General features: G+C 29.8%; 1 protein-coding gene across 1 annotated transcript; it reads right to left on the minus strand.

The window, feature by feature from the left end:
- Window positions 1-4533: 4533 nt before the first annotated feature.
- On the minus strand, window positions 4534-7948 carry LOC105127341 (uncharacterized). The gene is made up of 5 exons (XM_011028601.1): window positions 7706-7948; window positions 7468-7588; window positions 6926-7370; window positions 6118-6245; window positions 4534-5166 (listed from the first exon to the last, which is right to left on the minus strand). Exons 2-5 carry the CDS (start codon window positions 7546-7548, stop codon window positions 4699-4701), a joined length of 1122 nt encoding a protein of 373 aa, XP_011026903.1. The 5' UTR covers window positions 7549-7588; window positions 7706-7948; the 3' UTR covers window positions 4534-4698.
- Window positions 7949-20713: the final 12765 nt, after the last annotated feature.

Here is a 20713-nt window from a genome sequence, read left to right on the forward strand (position 1 = left end):
AGAAAGAATTGAGGATCTTAAGCATGATTATTTTTTATAGACATGAATGAGTAAATGGTCGACACATGAATATGGATATAATACCTATTGTGAAATGTTATAGGCTTAAAGTAAAACACTCAGTTACCGTCATATTAGATAATAAATAAATAAATAATTTGTCAAGCTACATGTAAAAGTAGATAAGGAGGTCATGAGTGTGCAATGTATGAATATGTGATTATGGAAATACATGTTTAATACAGAAACTAAAAAAGAGATGAATTTAAGAATTGAAGAGAACTAATACGTATTGGTAATGAGATGCAAATGAATGTTGATTCAAGAGTTGATACTTAACATTACAAGTGTCTGTGTATAAGAGTTGAGTAATTACGGATACGGGGTTTACACAAGAGTTAAGTAATTAGGAATACGATGTGTTACTTGGCGGACTTTAAATAGGATTAAGATGTGAAAATAAAATGATATGAATAAGTAGTTAAGTCTAAAATTATAAAAATCATGAGGATTTGTATATTGAAACACTAAATAGATGAGATACATCGTAGTTGTTTAATTGTTATGAGTGTAACATGAAATTGGGATAAAGAAAAGAACAGCAAATCCTAAATGAGAGGTTAACTAAACATACATGAAATTAGTTTAAGGATTGTAACATAAATCGATGATTTTCAAGCATCGATATTGATGTAAAATTAGATATATTAGGAGATTTCTATGATTAAGTTCCAATTATAGTGAGAATATTAATTGTTATTGTCTAAGAAGTGATAGAAGAGAAGGTCAAAGTGAGAGTGATGATTTATTCGGACCTTGTACAATAAAAGGTCAAAGCAAAGGTTCCTCATTACTTCTTTCATTATCCATATTGCCTCTACTATTAGAATGCGATAGAAATAATATGTGTGTTGTGCAACTATGCATCATGAGAAATATATGGTTATATGAATAATGCATGTACACAACAAAATTATTAGTATACTATGTATATTACCTATAAGCTAGGAATTAGTGTGTGTATGTATCAACCATAACAATGGACCTTCATACATATAAATAAATAAAAATAAACTATAATGATGATTATATATAAATATAATTGGTAATTATAACAGTGACAAGAATTAACATATTAATCATAATGAACTTAAATGATGGATCCTGAAAGCACCCAATTTATTAGTTACCCATAATATCAAATACCAATAAGTAAATAAACATTTAGTTGATAATATAAAAAGCTAAAGTTATGAAATTGAGGCTAGGTCAACTAGATGGTGGATGACACGATACTTCATTAGTTGGGTGGACAATATTTAAGATAATTAACATGTTACGTATATTTTTGTTTAGGAAGGAGATGTCATTGATAATGTGACTAACAAGAACAATTATTGGATAAGATAAATATGATGTTTGAGGTGTAGTTATGTTATAAATTTAGGAAGTAAATATAAGAATATTACATGTCCATAAGAAATAATGTGATGAAAAAAAATGTGTTTAGTAGGAGTATGACATGTTTTAACATTAGAAAAATATGGTGAAATGGTTTTCATGAGACCAACATTAGAGTTAGGCTAATAGCTTATTGAATTGCATTGTTTATACCTTTATATAGAATTAAAGACGCGTTCCTTGTATTCTTGCTATATAAAGGAGATCTGAATCTTTTCCAAGTCCTACCCCATTCGCCCATAATGATTTAGGAAAGCTAAAGACATGAGGATTAAACCAAGTGGACTTTTAGATCAAAGTATAAATAAGGCTGACCAGTCCAAAAAAAAATGAAAAACAATATAGAAAATTCAACTAAAGAGAAAGAGCTGTGGAATTTAGATCAGCCAACCTATAAAAGGCAGTATATTCTAGTGGTCATATTTATAGTATTAACCGTTAGATCATGCTTTTTTTATATATATTATTGTTATCACACGCTTATACTAATTACCTAAAGGGATTTGTAAGATCACTTTTTATTTGACAGATTTCGCTATAGAAAATATCCTTGAAAACAAAGGGAAACACACCTTGCAGGGCAGTTTGGGTCATCGATAGAGTCCTCTCTCTTCCACCGTTAGATCACATCTATGTTTGGATATGTGGTGCGCCTAGATGTTGTCTTCATTATGGATGGTGGAGATTAGAAACACACTCTCCGAAAAGGTGTTATTCATATTGAATAATAGCTCACTAGGTTTTAGATTAGCTCAATTTTATTTCAATCTTGGAAAATTTAACCATTAGATCATTCTCAATTTGAGATATATTATGCAATACTTCAATGTTTATATTCTGACCATTAGGTGTAAAAATGAAATCTAAGGAGGATGATTTATTGCCTTTTGAATCTATTGCTAATTTTTAAAAAATTTAGAAAATTTAATTAAATACATGTTTTGATGAAATTACAATTATATGAGTGTTAGGGTTTATGAAAGATGTAGTGGTAAAATATGTTCTTATTATTAATATTGCCATGAATGAATTGTGTATTCTTTGTACGAGGGGAAAAATTATTATGGTGTAAGAATAAAAAGAAATATTGTTATATGAACATGTTGAATGAATAAATGGCTAATTTGTTGGTTGTGTCAATGTGAATGAGGTGGAACCATGAACAAATTAAAATGAAAGAAATTTGAAAAATAAAACATATTTAAGGCTGGCCATAAATAAGTATATTTATGGCAAATTGATTAGTTAATGAAAATTATTATAGACATAATACCATTAAAAATTTTCTCTCTCAAACGAAATTATTTCAATTAATTATGTAAAGTCAAAGAAAAATATTATGGATTTGTTAACTAAAGGTTTATCAAAAGAGCTTGTGTATAATTCATCAAGAAAAATAGACTTAAAACCTTTAAATAATGAAGTAATGTAATGGTGATAACCATATCTAGTTAATTGAAGATCCTAATATCTAGATTCAAAAGAAAAACTAAGTCATATAATATTATTAGCAGCACTTGAAAATTATTATTTTCTATTTATTCTTATAATAAAACAAGTGTTAGTTGTAGTGTGATAATTGAGCAGTGCTCATAAAGATTTTCATATCTTAATATACCAGATAGAGTACAACAAAATATATTTATTAAAGATCATCTATATGCGTGAGAAATATGATAATTTCATTAAGAATTTTGATAAAGGCTGAATTCTCTAAAACACTCATGAATCCAAGAATTGTTTAAGGTCAAAATAAACATAACAATGAGAACCAAAGAAAATCTCTAGGTAGAGAATTATGTGAGTACTATAGTCTTAGTTTACATAAAAGGTTGAATAGTTCAAGACATTGCGTTTGCTATTTAGTTGAGTAAATCCGATAATATTTCATTAAGGAAGGTTCGAAACCAAAAGTTACCTATCATGTTATAGTGCTTTATCAAATTAGTATCTCTTATTAAATCTTTGAGTTATTTTAAATTGATGAGATAATTTCTATTTACATCAGGGATTGTTGGAGATTTGCTTAAATAACATGGTCAATAAAAACATTTAAGACCAAATTAAAAGTGAGATCCACTCACTTTTAGAATCAAAACTTTATTGGATTTTAATATCCAACATATGCTTTTTAATGTAAAACATGATTTACAAATTATACATGAATGAGAAATTAATCTCAAAGAACCCTCGTTTAACAAGTTTTGGTAAAACCCAAAACCTTCTAAAAAATATAATCCCACATTGTAATTAAAGAAAACTTTTCTAGTTTTTATGTAATGGGTTGTTGAAGAGTTAAGATTAGACTCAAAGACACCTAAGTTTTTAGAGGAAAAATAATATAAGCAAAGTAAGTTTTAGATATAAAGCCACAAATATGTATTGTCCCAGCTCATGCTCAAGATCAGGTTTGGAGTTCTATTTGAGTTCATTATAAAATAATTTTTTAGGCCATAAAAAATTATATTTTAGCAACTTAAATTTAAATTTGGATTTGGTCCATAGAAATATTATATTTTAGCAACTTAAATTTAAACTTGGATTTGGTCCATAAAGAATTATTTATTCTAGTTGAGCCCTTATATTTTGTCTAACCCATAAAAAGAAAATTTTGATAAGTTTTTTCAATGTTTTTTAATGAAAAACTCAATAGGTTTATTCAACTCAAAAGATATGTATTTTATGACTATAATGTTTAGGTTCTATTATAAACTTGTTGTGATTAATCAAAAGTTAATAATATTGAAATTAATACTGGGTAATACCAAAATTAATTTTTTTATTGTTTAACTTTCAAAATCAACTATAAAAAATAAGATGAAGGGAGAGTTCAACACCATGTTTTTCCTGATTTTACATGCTGTTGCTTACCTCAATTTTAGTGTTATCATTTTCATTTCTTAAGTTTTTATATTTCTTCTAAATCTAAAGTTTAAATTTATTTTATTGAAGAATTATTAAGTTTATCCATGATTTTACTTGGAGATTCATCTAAACTAACATCAGATGTTGATATTTTAAAAGGCTTACTCACACCAATTATGTGTGTGTGTGTGTGTGATTTTGTTATAATAATCTAAACATTCAGACGTGCAACTTTCTTGAAGTTTGTGTCCCCGCTGGGGAAAGGAAAATGAAGAGGCTGCCAAAGAACAAATCAGGAAACAAAAATTGACGAAAAGAAACTGTATGGACTAGGAATTTTCCCCTGTAAAACGTTTACATCAACCTAGGCAGCTAAGCTTTCCACCCATCCTTACTCAACCGTCGCGAAGCGAGGCCTTTAGATGAAAGGCTTGGAGTAACAGGTAGCGAGGGCGTCTTAGGTGCCTCCTCATCATCCCAGTCATCACCCCAATTATTATCCCATCCATTATTTGTTTTGGACTCTGTTTTCCCCCCACCTGACACAGGCAGCTCCATCTCTAGCCTCTGATATCGAGGGTTATTTTTGGAAAGGTGCTTCCTTCGGAAGCTGATGCACATCCAACCTGATGCCAGGATCAGCAGTGCAGCAAAGGACAAAGCAGCAATGGTGGAGGTTCGTGACATGAAGTTTATTTTATCAGCAGACTTGCTAGACTCGTGAAACTCCTTTCCCAAATAGTGGGCAATCGTATCCTTTATATCAAGCTTGCACTGACCTTTACCAGCCGTCAAAACAATCAGGTTTTCACTTCCTCCATCAGTGATGGAAACCTTCACCTGAACAGTAGCGTCAACCAAAAGACATCAGATAAATTCAAAATAATTTCAACGGGGAGATTATAAGATATTTTTCACATCTAGGAAACAAGGGAGAAATGCAAATCGTATTCAAAGCACAGAAATTGTTATATACCCATTTGACTGAAAAGTATCAAACATTTCATGAAAAATCTTTTTGCAGGAAACGTGGACCATTACCAAATTAGCAAAGACATGCTTAATGCACAGACACCCTTGATATCTGATTTTTAATAATCTTCACGTATGGTGTGATATGCCAATGCATAACATGAAACTATGAGGACCTTAATTTTGGTTGATTGGTCACAGAAGCATTCACATGCCTTTAGAAGGCAGGTCTTCCATGCTGGATAAATTACAATAACAAAGCAACACGATGTTCATACAGATCAAAAACTTCATTCTCAACTCAGTTTTTGTCAACTCTTACTTGACATCGCAACAAGACTAAATACGTAATGAATTGCTAATTCTTTCTCCTGGTTTAAGACCAAAATGTAATTCTACGGCCTGAAGGGTTGAATATACCTGTAAACGAATAATCAGAGTTTATGTTGGGAGAGGATCCCCTTGGCATCGCATTCCCTGTTCTATCAACAATCAATGAGGTTGCCACTTCGGTTCCAGTTTACCAACATGGAATTTTAATAATTTCTACCTCATCAACTTCATTATTTAGATTCTTATCATCATATTTCCTCATTTAGATTCTTATAGAAGAGATCAATCCCTCCAAGATTGATATCTACAAAAGCAAGGTAGTCTTAATCTACGACAGTTCTGTAGAAAATGAACCAGCAGACAACAAAAAATCATGATACGAAAAGGAAAAATAATCCTCAATATTAGTTCAGCTTCAAAAGTGGGGCAGAAATTGATGCTGCTCCGTAATCTTTTCAATAACTATTTGGTATCAGTCATAAATACCTTTTTGTCATCTTTTTCTTGGAGTTGGATCTTTGTTTTCTCCAGGTGAACAAAATCTGAAGCAGAAATTGTAACATTAAGCGGGCCTTTCCCCCTGTTCTGAATCAACAGTGAAAGATCTGGAGATTCTGGAAATAGAACAGAAGTCAATCCAGATATTTCAACACCAACAAGCAATAAACAAAACATTCTTCAGTCTCATGACAGAAGGTTGTCCAAAATGATAATTCCCAAACTGCACATCGAAATTCTACTAAAAGCAGCTTTCCGTTTTCTATTTTCATGATATCCAATATGATAATTCCCATACTGCATATAGAAATTTTACTAGAAGCATAACAAAAAGTTCTACCAAGACTCGTATCGTCTAGACATTCCAAGGGTTATTTAATTAAGTTGATTTAAGTTGTAATCAAAACCCTCATTTGGTGAAAAACCGAAAAAAGGATTGGCACAGATAAAATTTACTTCAGGAGTCCAATTTTTTCGGAATCATGAACATGCAAAATTTACAACCTCCATCCTCAAATCACACTAGAAGATTTCAAGTGGATTCCCTCAAACATTCTCACAAATTTGGCTGAAAAAAATTGAACAAACTCTTCATAGACAAGAGTGGCTAACAATGAGATTTCAAACAAGGATCACAAAATTCATTAACAGAAAAGGGCCAGTTTATGAAGTCAACTTCAATACTTCATACACGTATAAAAGAGGGCATCAGAAAGGTTATCTGTGAACACCAAAAAGTGTAGCATTATCGAAACCAAGATGAAACATGTCAGTACCAATTAGATGAAATGCATACCATTTCCCGGGACTCTTAAACAAGCAACCAACTTGTTTTCCTCATCCGTGCACTTATTAGATGGATCGCATTCTTCAACATGAAGACCCTCCTTCCTTGATCGAGTATCCCTTTCATCGTCCTTCTCTTCAGGGAAATCCTTGGATTCTACCCCACCACTCAAATCCTTCTTTTTATTATGATCACCCTCCTTTACTTGAAATTCCTCTCTTGAATTACCCTTATCCTCCTTCGCATTTTCATTATCTTTGGACCCAGATTGGCCATCCATCTTAATATTATTCAAATCATCAGCTTTATCCTCCTTAGATTTATCAACTTGACCTCCCTTTTCCTTTCCTTTATCATCCTCAGTTGAATTGGATTTTAAGTTTGACCCTCCTGCTTCTTTTGAAGCACTAGTAGTAGCATCTGATTTCGGATCTAAACCAGTGCCTGCACTTTCCTAGTTCAACCAAATCCATAATCAATTAATCTAAATCACTGACATAATTAACAATAGATACCCCTCAAAAGTCCAGTTTAATTCTTTTTTAAGTTACCTTCGAATCAGCAAGAGAGCAAACAACTACTGCAAGTAGTACTAGAATCAGACCCAGAAATCGAACTTGATTTGTTTTCATGTTTTGAGATAATCCCAGTTTGCTACACTATAAATTGGCACTGTTCAAAGAGTTCAGGCAACAAAAAAAAAAAAGTTCCAGATTTTTACATCAGCGTCTTTTAGAGAAAAGAACAATAAAAGCAAAGAGTTTAATCAAGGATGGAGTATTTGCTAACCTATGATTTGACAGTTGTTTGCATCTATTTTGTAAGATTTTGCTGCTTGAATCTTTCACGAAACAAACTCCGATTCTCATGGAGCTTAGCTACCAAGCAAAGAAGAGTTCCCTTTGTTTTGTAGGGGTTAACAGTTGAAATGGATACGAGGTACGAAGCGGTTGAACTTATGTTTCTTGGTTTCTTCAGTTTGACAGTTGACTCTTTCACTTCCCTCTATTGTTTTTGACGTAGGTGCAACACGCACCGTTTTGTGCCCCCGGGAGTTGGGAAGTCGCAGGCCCTTTTTATGATTTATATTTCTCTTTGATGACCGTAAGAATATCTTATCTTCGAGTTAGTTTTCATATAAATCAAAATAAATTTACTCTCGGATAATCTCTATAATGCATTCAAATTTTTTTAGATAATGGTTTCAGTATTTAAAATAAAATTTTAAAAAAAGAGTCAATCTCCTCAATCATTATATCAATCTCTTGAGATTGGTATATGTCTCTTTGAACCACACGGTTATATCTAACTTAGAATTCTAGAGGAGCTGCTAGAAATAAAGATTTTTGGGATAATTGTCACAATTCCTTTATATTTTTATCCAAAAAATCAATTAAAATATTTTTGCATCTTTAAAACTCCATTATATATATATAACTCGAAATCTAATTCTCACTTAGCACCATTAATCCATTTGATTTTTTATTGAGAATTTATTTTGTAGTACTCTTTTAAATTTAACAGCATTTCATCGTTTTGAATAGAAAATATTACGATATTATATTTCTAAATTACATTATATGCAAAATTATATAACATAAATATTATCAAATCTAATTGCATAGAGAGTGTAATTATTATAGATATATAATCTATGTAAAACACGTACTTTTTATATAAAACTCAGTGAATGTTTTTGTACTCCTAAAATAAAAAATTTAATATCAGAAAATGCAAATGGATAGCTAGATAGAAATAAAATATTTCGAGGTGCGATCAGGAAAAGATACAAGGGTGTCTGGATAATTATACCGAATTTTATGAATAATCTTATCAATGCAAGATTTAATTTTGATAAGGAAAGCTGTCAATATAACACCCCAAAACTCTCTCTGCTTTTTTGGTCCGTTGAGAACTGCCATAAATCTAGTGGCTACACAAGCCTTGCCACCATGCCGCCCAAGAAGAAGAAGAAGAAGAAGTACCATTGTTTCTTAATATTCACCTGGTGAACAAGTTAATGCCAACAAATGGATGTGAATGCCCAGATGCTTGTTTTTGCAATTTGATATTTACCTCTGAGTCTGAATTCCTAGCTCTCCTAACAGACTTCCCAATCCAAACTAGAAGGAGCCCATTTTTGAGACGTGATGGCTTGCTGGGAAGAGCATATTTGCTGTACTCTATATCGCTTAGCAAGGAAGAGCATATTCTGAACTAGGGTTCTGAAGCTGGCAGGTTGCTTTCACTATGTCTTCTCGTTGGGGAGCCCATAACCTTCGGGTCATTTCAGATATGAAATCAGGATACATAACGGCCCATGTCCACCTGTGCTGGGCTTAGAGCAATGAGGTCCGAAGAGCTGGTCCACATTCGGGTCTCATTAGAAGCCACCTCTGTTATGTGTACAGGTCAATTCAAACCCACTTTCGGTTGGGGGTTAAGCAGATAGTCTACCAAACCGATATGGTGCAGGCTAGGCTAGGCTAAGTCACACGCAATTCTTCCAAAAACCCAACCCCACCACAGCATGCCATGACAGAACACGGTATGTTATCCTCTTCACGGTGGCATGATTTTTCACGCTCGCAAGCCCCATGAGGGTTGACTAGAGGAGTGAACATAGTGTCAATTCACCTAAAAATTGGTAAAAACATTAAATGAGCTCATTAAAACCATAAGCACCTTGTCTCAATCAATGAGCTGCACGGCAATGTCCAAGTGGCGTCGGCGGTGGCCGTCGGTCACGTTGCAGTCAAGTCAGCTTACCCTGTTTTGAGGGTTTTGTACTCGCAAAACAAGTAGCAAATATAAGTCTTGGCTATTTATGAACGAAGAAGAAATTAATTTCAAGGATCAAGTCAGCTTACCCTGCTTAAGGAAAGGTTGTTATCATGGATAAATAAAAGAGCATATATATTATTGGTTGGGTGCCCAAAGTCTGAAATTTTCAAAGGTACGACTTGTTGAAATGGAAATCTTAACCGTGTTGATGTATGCTAAGAATTTAATTTTATAATTTTTTTTTTTTTTGAGTGTGATAAGTTCAAAGGTACGACTTGTTGAAATGGAAAACTTAACCGTGCTGATGTATGTTAAGAATTTAATTTTATAATTTAATTTTTTTTTAGAGTGTGATAAAATTGATTTTTAAAATATTTTTTATTTATAAATATATTAAAATAATTTTATTTTTTATTTTTTAAATTTATTTTTAACATCAACATATTAATAATGATCCAAAAACAAAAATTAATAATTTGAAGTTAAAATATTTTTTAAAAACTTCAAAAATAAAATTATATCAAAATATAAATTAAGAACTTGAGAGATTGTTGTCATCATCACTAAATAAAAACAAAACTAGTTAGATGTCATGAGTCTATAATTGTTTTTTTTTTTATTGGCTGCTAGGAAATGATTTCATCACTAAATAAAAACAAAACTAGTTAGATGTCATGAGTCTATAATTGTTTTTTTTTTTATTGGCTGCTAGGAAATGATTTCCTTTCTCTTTAGAATTAAGCTGACTAGACATACAGTTACTAATAATTCAGTGACAGTGGGTGTAATAATAATAATTTTTTAAAGTATTTTTATTTTAAAATTATTAAAATAATATTTTTTATTTTTTTTAAAAAATATTTTTAATATTAAAATATTAAAATAATTTAAAAATATAAAAAATATATTAATTTAAAGTAAATAAATAAATAAATAATTTTTAAATTTTTTTAAAAACACTTTCAAACCGTAGTGTAAAACACTAAATTTATTGTAATTATAATAACTATATGTGTAGCTTTAAAAAAAAATCCATAAAATAAGTTTACTGTTTTTGTTTTAAAAAATACAACTTGAAAACAAAAAATAAAAAATTGAAATAGCAGATGATCCATAAACTTTATTCTTGTATAATTTATTTATTTTTGGATTAGTGATTAACCAGCTACGCATGTTTTTCTCAAAAGTTTCCATGAAATAATAAAAGCTCAAGTCATGCCTTCTTCGAGAGGGAAAATGTACACCTAAATAAACACTCATGGGTGTAATTACTTGATAAACAATAAAGGATGTGTTATCTTCTACAAAATTGTATTTGTCCCTTCGGTCTCAAAGTACTGTATAACTTTCTTAACTATCACCTGCAGAATATCCTGCTGCAGAATTCACTCAACAACCTTTAGTTAATTCCAATTTATTTTACTCTGTTTATATATATAGGGAACAAACCTAGAATTTGGTTAATTGAACTACACCCTCGGATTTTAATTTTACGCCTATTTATTTTGATGAATACAATTCATGTTATGATGAACAAAACTCTTTACTTTTTTTCATGATCTTACTTGGCATCAAAGCAAAAAATAACTCACGTTCTACTTCCTAGATCACACTTTGACACCATATCAACTTCTTTCTCTTCCATTGATGTCAATAGCACCAACCCACTCAACCTTTCTCATCCCTACTTGTCAGTATCTTTTAAGCTTGATGGCCTAAATTATTTGGGCTGATAATGTCAGTTTCTTTCATTCTTTAACAACAACGATCTTTTTAGGTTCATGGAAGGACCTGAATCAATTCTTGAGAAACTTAATATTGATAATTCTCTCAATCCTTCTTATACAACCCGGTATAAGAAAGATCAAGCTCTATTGGGGATTCTCTTTCCCTCTATCAATCCAAATCTTGTGGCTTCTGTGTATGGTTTAAACACTTCGAAACAAGCGTGGGCTGCTCTTAAAACACGGTTTTCCTGTCACTCTCGGTCTCGCATTGTTCACGTGAAGTGCCTCTTGTAGAGCATTACATAGAGGTCTCATAATTGTTTTGCCTATTTAAAGAGTGCCAAATCTATTGGCTGCTGCAGGGAAGCCTGCTGATAATCAAGATTTGATCTCGTCTTCTTGGTGGTCCGAACAAGGATTTTAACCCCTTTATTACATCTTATAATTTTGCTTCCAAGAATAAAAACTTTACCATAGAAGATTTTAATGTTTAGCTGTTGAGGCATGAAGCTCTTTTTGAAAGTCGGCATCGCACGGTGGTCTTTAATACCACTCTTGCTTTTGCAGTCAACAAGAAGCCTTCATTTGGAAAAAAGAAAAGGCCATTGTCATTGCTCGACCATAATGTCCATCTAATTTTTTTTTGATAAATTGATTAAATCAAGAAGATTAAAAAAATCAAACCATCAAAAAACTTGCTTAAACTAATTAAAATATTTTAAATGATATTTGATTTGATTCGGTCTAGATTTTATAAGTCCAAAATTAAAAAAACCTCAACTTAATTGAATTGGTTTAGTTAAAAATAAACCAAACCAAACTTAAAAAATTAAACTGGACTAAAACCTATCAGAAAATCCAAAAAAAATCAAAAAACAATATATTTTTTGTTTTTAATATAAAATAACCGATTAAAACCAAACCGAACTGAAATCGGCCAATTGGGTTTTGATTTTTTATATAAAATAATTAAATTGAACCAAACCAAAACTGGTAAATTGAAACTGATTTTAATTTAATTTTGATTTTATTTTTTATATTTTATAAAATTTTAATTTAGTTACTTTTATAAATAAAAACCAGAATAAAATAAAAATAATCACCCCTACGTGATGCTACTCCTGGGTCTTCATATCTTCGATCAGCTTCAATTCAGACCTCCAAAGGCAATCAACCCATGTCAAATCCATGGGATAGTAGATCATATTGCTATAGAGTGCTACCATATATTTGACTTCTCATTTGAGGGTCATTATCCACTAATTAACCTAGCTTTCAGGAATGCTAGCTGAGTTTAATACACAATTTGAGCACCAAGTGCGGTATAGACAACGTTTTTGGATCATCAAAATCTCACTCATTTGTTGCCCTTAGATGGAACAGTCTTTCACTATAGAAAATGGTACAATTATGTTAATTAAAAGTACTAGCTCCATTTCTTTACAAATTAGCTAATCTAATTTTCAACCATCCAATATTTTTGCACTACCCGCATACCTCCAACAATTAATTATTTTTCAATAAATTTTGTTTATAAAATAACTGTTACTGGTACTAATTTCTTAGTGAAGGAGAATGAGATATGTATATTCAATACTACTCTATACACGGGTTGAGAAAAGTCTTTATGCTGTGGAGAAGACAGAGAAGATTGTAGAAAGGTTTTTGAATAAATTGAATAAAGAGATAGCTAATATGATAAAGTTGTAATGTTATGTTGCGTTTGATGCTATGATTCATATAGTTATTAAAATAAAATAGATAATACTTGAAGCTGAATTTAAGAAGAGAGAAGATTGTAACATTAAAGTCAAATATTATGGGAAATTAATTTTAACAGTTAGCTGCTTTATTTTTTTAATCTATAATTTTATTCTAGTAAGTATAATTTTTATAAAACGATTACATTTGACTAAAACTTTATCAAATATTTTTTGAGGTTTTTTTTTCTCTAGTGGGTTAAAGTTTCAAAGTAATGATATCAGGAGAGTCTTGATTTAAAATCTAAAAGCTACTATGTAATAATTATATTATATTAGCTCCCCAATTAATTTAGGATTATTTTTCATGTTCTATTTAAAAAAAATTATTTTTTTTAACATTGTTAATAATGTTTTTACTTATTATAAATAAGGTTACTTAGATTATATTTAGGTTTTTTTGAGACATACTTTAATTTTAGCAATTATTATTATGTATGTGATGTTTTATTCATACTTTTTAATTTTTCATTAATTCTTTAACCAATTTTTGTTATGTGTTTTATACTTATTGTTTATGTTTTTTAATTTATAAGTGGTGGGTGGGGGTTTGGTTATTTATAATCTTGATATTTTGATACAAGTTATTTTTGTGACAAAATTAATTCAAAATCTAATTTTAATTTTTTGGAAACGATTAATTTGGTAGTAGATTTATGTATCGTTGTATCATTCAAATCACCATGTTTAGCTCTTTATTTTACTCCTTATTTTACTTTTATTTACTACGTTGCATGCCTATTTATTATGATAAATACAACACTCCATGCTATATTGGCCATGACTCTTCTTTTTTATATTATCTTGCTAATTGTATTCATGCAGCTATTTGACCGACTAAACTTGACCTTTTAGTATCATCTTTCACATTAGAACCACCTTATCATATGGAGTACATTATGAGACCTATTGATTGCAATAGCTTGATCTCCTCACAATAAATCCTCACAATCCCAAATGAAATCAAATGAAGTTGAAAACATAATTTAATAACACAACAAAAAAAATTCAAAATATTCCCAGATGACAAAGACAACTTAATGACATGAATAAGGTGGGGTCTGCGGAGACACTAGTCACACCCGTTCTCTTGTTCCAATCTACTGCCATATTTGACTTTTATGGATGCATTAAGTAGCCTATGGATAACAATATGTTGTTTTGAGACACGGAAGCATAATGTTCACTTGAGTTTTCTACAATTCGATAATCGCACGAATTATTTCCCATTTCATACCAGAGATTCAAAGAAGATGGAAATAAGGGCATGCATGATTGTACACGGCAGCAAATTGGTTTTCCATTGCAATATACGCTATTTGAAGTACTCTCCCCGGTAACATCACAGCGCTGACATGTACTCCACCCGCGTGTTGAAATGATTGATTACAATATGGATCTATTTAGGTAGACTTAACAATGTTAATGAGTTTAAATTCTCTTAAGTTATTGGAGAAATGGGGGGTTATGTTTGAGAAATTTTTTTAATGTGGATAGTACAGTTAGTTTATAATATTTTAATTAATCTTATAAATTTTAAAATTATTAATTTAGTAGCGATAAAAAACTTTAAACTCGTAATTATTAAAAAACAGATCCATGATATAATCGGTTAAACTGTAGTTATGTTTGAAAAATTTTAATTATTAATTATATAAGTTAAGTTATTAATAGGTGTTTTTATACCTTAAATTCAAATAATTCTCCACTTGTTATCTAAATAAGTTAACTACCCCGGTATGAAATCAATTTTCAACCATTTATTTTATAACTCAACAATTAAGTTCTTACGAGCACAACCCGTCATTTTCTTCATTAATATTTTAACTTCAGCTTTGTAGAATAATAATTTTGCTTCTCAAGGCCTTAGGTCATTATGGGCTGCATTTAAGTGAATCAATATCTGTTTTAGGGTTTGCACAGAAGGCATGTTATGATCATTCCGTACAATATGAACTTGTGGTCTGAACGAAACACTATCATTATTGTCTGTGTTCTTTCTTCACAGCCTCAACACAAGACAAAGCCATGTACAGTGGGCCCCAAATGCGTGCCATGGCACATGAAACAGCACCAGCGAAGCTAAGATGAGAGGGGGACCATATATATAGGTTGAAAATGACACCGTATCATCAATAGCTGGTACAGGCTAGCAAAAAGACGTCCCATCAATGAAAGCAAAACCATCTGTGCGCGAAGGAGGCGATGCGATCATGCATGGATTGAAACCACCATAAGTTCTCGAAGGCAATCCCATTTCATCAATTTCTGGGATCGCGCCTAGTTTGAGGGATAGGCTGGCAAAGATTATAATCGAGCTTCAACTATTTCAGATATCTAACTAATCCCATTCACGTGGAAGAAATTTAAGAGTAAACTTGTTCTAATTGTGTATCCCACTAGAAGAAAAGATTTTAGCTTATGCTACCCAGCAAGAAAATAAACAAGACAATTAATTTTTTTACAATAATCATCTTTTTTCTAACCAAATATCAATATTAATTTTGTCTCAGTTTGATATTGCATGTCAACTAAGTTTTCTTCTCCTGAACTTAGTCAGAATTAACACACCAAGACTTCTGCACTAACTAACTTAGTCAGAATTAACACACCAAGACTTCTGCACAAACTACTACCATCTAACCGTAAAAAGAAGAATTGAAGAAGAAAAGATCATAGCTCAATCAGCATATTAGAATTGCTAATTCAATTTATTTATTGTAAGGAAGAGCAAATAACCAGAATGAAAACGAGTGCTCCAAGCAGTATAAGGTTGGGGGTCTCTCTAGTGTTGAAAGGAAAGGAAAAGGTGACTTGGTTTTTTACTGAGAATTTGTGGGGCCTGATTAACCATGAATTGATCACTCAAAGCATCCTAATCAAATGTTAATAGTATAGCAGAGTTGAGCGTTTGGTTGTTTGCTTTTGGTTTTGATAAATTTGGTCCGGTTTTTAATTAACTAAACCAGAATTAAAATATTATTTGGTTTTGGTGGTTTGTGGTTTCTTATTGTTAAATTATACATAGTTATCTAGATACACACTAATATTATTAAAAATACTACATCACACACACACACATATAAATGATTTTATCAAAAAATTTATATATACACGCACACTGTTTGGTTTTTGATTAAAAACAAATCAAAAAATTTAAAATAAAAAAACAACTAACTAAATTAAATTTGATATGATTAAAAAAACAAAAAAAACCATAATATTTAATTCACATTGATGTTTTGATTCAAAAACCAAATAATGCTAATCTAGGCTATATTTGTTTTATGAAAAGTAATTTCTTAAAAATCATTTTATAAACTTTTGTATATTTGTTTATTATTGAAAAAATTGATTTAAATTTTAGGAAAGTTAACAGAATATGCTTTTTAAAAGTTGTAAAACAATTAAATAATTTTGATTATTTATTAATTATATCAAATTTAATTATTAATTTTTTTATTACTATATATTTGTTTGGAATTTAATTATTTATTTTAAAAAAATTTCTTATATTTTGATTTTATTTTATTTTGATTTTATTTATTTTTTCCTTATTATTTAATTTTAAAAAAATATTTATTTATCTTATTTTATTTCTATTATTTTAATTACTATTTATTTTATTTAAAATATTTTTTTATTCTTCTTTAATATTTTTATTTGTCAGTTTTAATCACCATTCTTTTAATAAATTAAAAATAATATTAATAATTTATTTTTTAGTATAGATAAATATTAAAAATTATTTCTAAAATTATTTTATATAATACAGTCAAACATAAAAAAATTATTTATTTTTAAAAATTTATTTTTTTATGAAAATTATTTTTTAACAAAATCTACTTTCGCAAACAAACGAGCCTGACATAGTATTTGTACCTGCCTCGTTGTGGGGGCCATTGCTACCAAACATGGGCCCCCTTCAAAGCTACCCTGTCAGGGGTTTCAAGCCTATCATATAATGTTCAAGATCTCACTTACGTTGTCGTGACGTCACACTTCAATAGACCCAACGGGGAATGGCATCTGTATCTAAAAAATGACTTCGGTGTAGGGCATGAAAAAATATCACGAGAAATTGGGAAAGAGAAAATTGGCCTTTTTCGGGGACCAAGAAAAAAGATACACCGACACGTGGCTCGTAGTATAGTGACGAGGCTGGCTCAGGAGACAGGACCACTTGGATAGTCGGCGTCTGTTTGCAGCTGGCTGTGTGTTTGTGTGACCAAGTCTAGAAAATATATAGATACCGACAAAATACAACTTTTTGGAAAGTCAAATATAATAAAGTTATGGACGTAAATTGCCTCTGACCCATTCTGCTCCCTTTCCATAAATAAACTAAATGTACTATAATGCCCTTTAGATCTATTCGTGTCGGTCTTGAGGAAAAATAAAAATAAAAATAAAAATAAAATTCTCCATCCTCCAAACTAAGCTAAACTATGTCTCACATTGCTTCTTTTTTTTTTTTTGTTTGTGTCAATTGATGGGAGATAATGCATGGAGGATGCTTTCCATCACTCTCAATCTTTTTTGAAGGGCATTTATTTTGAATAAAATATTTCATATAAAAATATTTTAAGGATTTATTTTGTATTGGTTTTGTATAAAATATTTATATGAAAATAACTAATCTATAACCTTAGTTCATGTGTTTAAGGTATTTAATTTCAACATATTGAATTTTGTAAGATATTTTATAAATATTAATCAATTCATAATATTAATAAATTATTTGGTTGGTATCGCAGCGTCATACTATAACAAACCAGTAACATTGTTCTTGTTACAACCATTATTTTTACCATCTTAATTACTTTGTTACCATCACCTCCTTTTAACTTTTATATTTACCTGTTTTTTTCTATCATCACCTCGCTGTTATGATACTTTAAATTTATGTATTTTTTATAATTTTAATTTTTTAGTATAAAGAATTTAAAAATATATTTTCATATATTTTCAAAAGTAAAACCCAAGAATTCGTAACAAATCTAAGTAGCTGTCCTGATGGGTTGGATTTGCACGTTGTTGCAAGTGAGGGCAAACGTCGACTTGTAGCAGAAGGAAGAAGTGAAGATCTAAAAAGGACAGAAATGTACCATACATAACATGACTTCTAGGAGATTAACGCTACTGGGAACTTTATAAGATTTAAAGTGATAATATTTAAAAAATAAATTTAAAATTTAATCAATTAAACTATATCTTTCAGAGATATTATTGACGATATTCCAGGGTTGCTATTGAGGTTTTGACTTGGGGGAAATGGTTAGGTTGGTTCACATGCACATAACTTTATTTGTGGCCTTTGAAGATGCGTGCCCTTTCACGAGCTTTGTCTCATAGCTCTGTATCACTCGTCTTTCGATCCTGCCTTTACGTCTTTAATGCACCATGGTCCCGTTATGGATGTGGATTCGGTAGCTTTCTAAAGAGAAGGTCTTTCTAGGCTCATTCGATCTGTGCACCTTCTTGGCTCGGTTTCTTTTGGCTCCCACGCTTTCCTAGCTAGCCAGTATGACTAAAATGGCAGGTGCCTTCATATCGGCTTGTTTACAAGAAATTTAACCCCTTTTTTATGTTCTTAGCTGTGTATTTATATCCCATTCAACTTGAGTCTCAATGCTAACTATGCATACTAAATTATGTATCAATATATATATATAAAGTATCTTAAAAGATGTATTAAGATAATATTTAATAAAAACTCTATGATAAAACCATTACTTTTCTTTTTTACCAATTTGTCTTGGTTTTCTTTCAAGATTGATTTCCACAAATTATCCTTGGAAAGGTCTAATCTTTTTATTGTTGTTGTTGTTTCATGTTTATTTAGTGTTTTTTATTAAATAACATGACGTGTAAGTTACAGTTGGTAAAATCTATCTATTTTTAATATATTATTTCAAAATAATTTATTTGATAATATAGGTGCTATGTGAATATAAAAATTATTTTATAAATAAAACATATTTAATGCTATATCCACGTGAATAACTAATATCGAAACTTAATGAAAGAAAATTATTGGGTAAACGAGATAAATTTAGAGAACAAGGAGTGCTAATTGAACTAATTCAAACAACATAAAAATTGATAAATCAAATTGAAAACTCAAGTAAAAATAAGTAATTGACATACATAAACATGAGAATAAGTTTAACTTGAAATTTCAATGCTCAATTTCTCACTGAAAGCCTCAAAATATGGCATTTTATATATAACCTTAAATGTTTCTTTGTCTTTTTATTATAACTTTTTTCCTTCTTTATATCTAATATTAAATTGGTTGTAGATATCTTTCTCACTGAAAGCCTCAAAATATGGCATTCTATATATAACCTTAAATGTTTCTTTGTGTTTTTATTATAAATTTTTTCCTTTTTTATATCTAATATTAATATTGATTGTAGATATCTTTTATAACGTATTAATTAATGAGGTATGAATTAATAACGTGGGTATCATATCCTTATAAAAAAAAAATCCTGATCAATTTAAACATGATTTAATATTGAGATCATTGTTAATTGTAGTTTATTTTATTTATGATTATTTTTATTTTATTTTTAAAATTTTATTATCCTCTGGTTTTTTCTGTTAAATTTTATCCCCATTCTTTTTTAGCTATTTTTTTGCAAGTTTTTTTATTAGTATTTTTATGTGATTTCATATTTCAAAATTAAATTTGTTAATAGTTAAGTTTCTTTATTGAACTCATGTCTAAAATTTCACAAGTTATAAATTTTAGAGATTAGACTATGTTTAAGTGGTTCATATAGTTTTTTTCTTTTTTCGTCTAGTTTTTTTTTATTTTTTTTTATTTTTTGGACTTGATTCTATTAAATGAACCCTCTATAATTATTTTCAGTTTCACCTTTATTATGTAAATAATCTATCAAATTAAAAATATTTTTTTAATTTCATTCTCTATGATTTTTTAATCTTTCAAATTTGACACTCATTATTTTAATTTCTATTTCTTTTATTTGTATTTTTTTTTTCAAATTTCAACCTCCTTAACTATTGTTTTTCTCTCAAATTTTATCATTATTTACAACAATTAAGTTGATTATTTTGTTTGGTCCATAATTCAGTGAGTTATAAGTTTTTAAAATTAAACCAAGTTTAAAAGATTCACTTGGTTTTTTTTAGTTTTTTTCAAAACTGATGTTTTTTCTTCTTTTTTTGGAATCTTACTTTTTCTTTTTTTATGGTTTTCCTTCTACTATATTAGTATTGGGTTGTTTGACATATAATCCATATAGACTCATATATAATTCTTTTTATTTTTTTTTATTTTTTTTTGTTTATTTATTATTGTTGTTGTTTTTTTATATTATTTATTATTTATTTATTTATTTATTTATTGTTGTTGTTGTTTTTTTATCACTTGAATTAATGACTCAAAATTTAATTTTTTTTAGCCTAACACTTTTTTTATGTAAAAACATTTTCTTGGCCGTGTTGAAACACATACAACATATGTAGTTATTAACAAAAGTTGCACACGAGGA

The sequence above is a fragment of the Populus euphratica genome, unplaced genomic scaffold, assembly GCF_000495115.2.
Source record: "Populus euphratica unplaced genomic scaffold, PopEup_1.0 scaffold7.1, whole genome shotgun sequence".
Classification (NCBI taxonomy): domain Eukaryota; kingdom Viridiplantae; phylum Streptophyta; class Magnoliopsida; order Malpighiales; family Salicaceae; genus Populus; species Populus euphratica.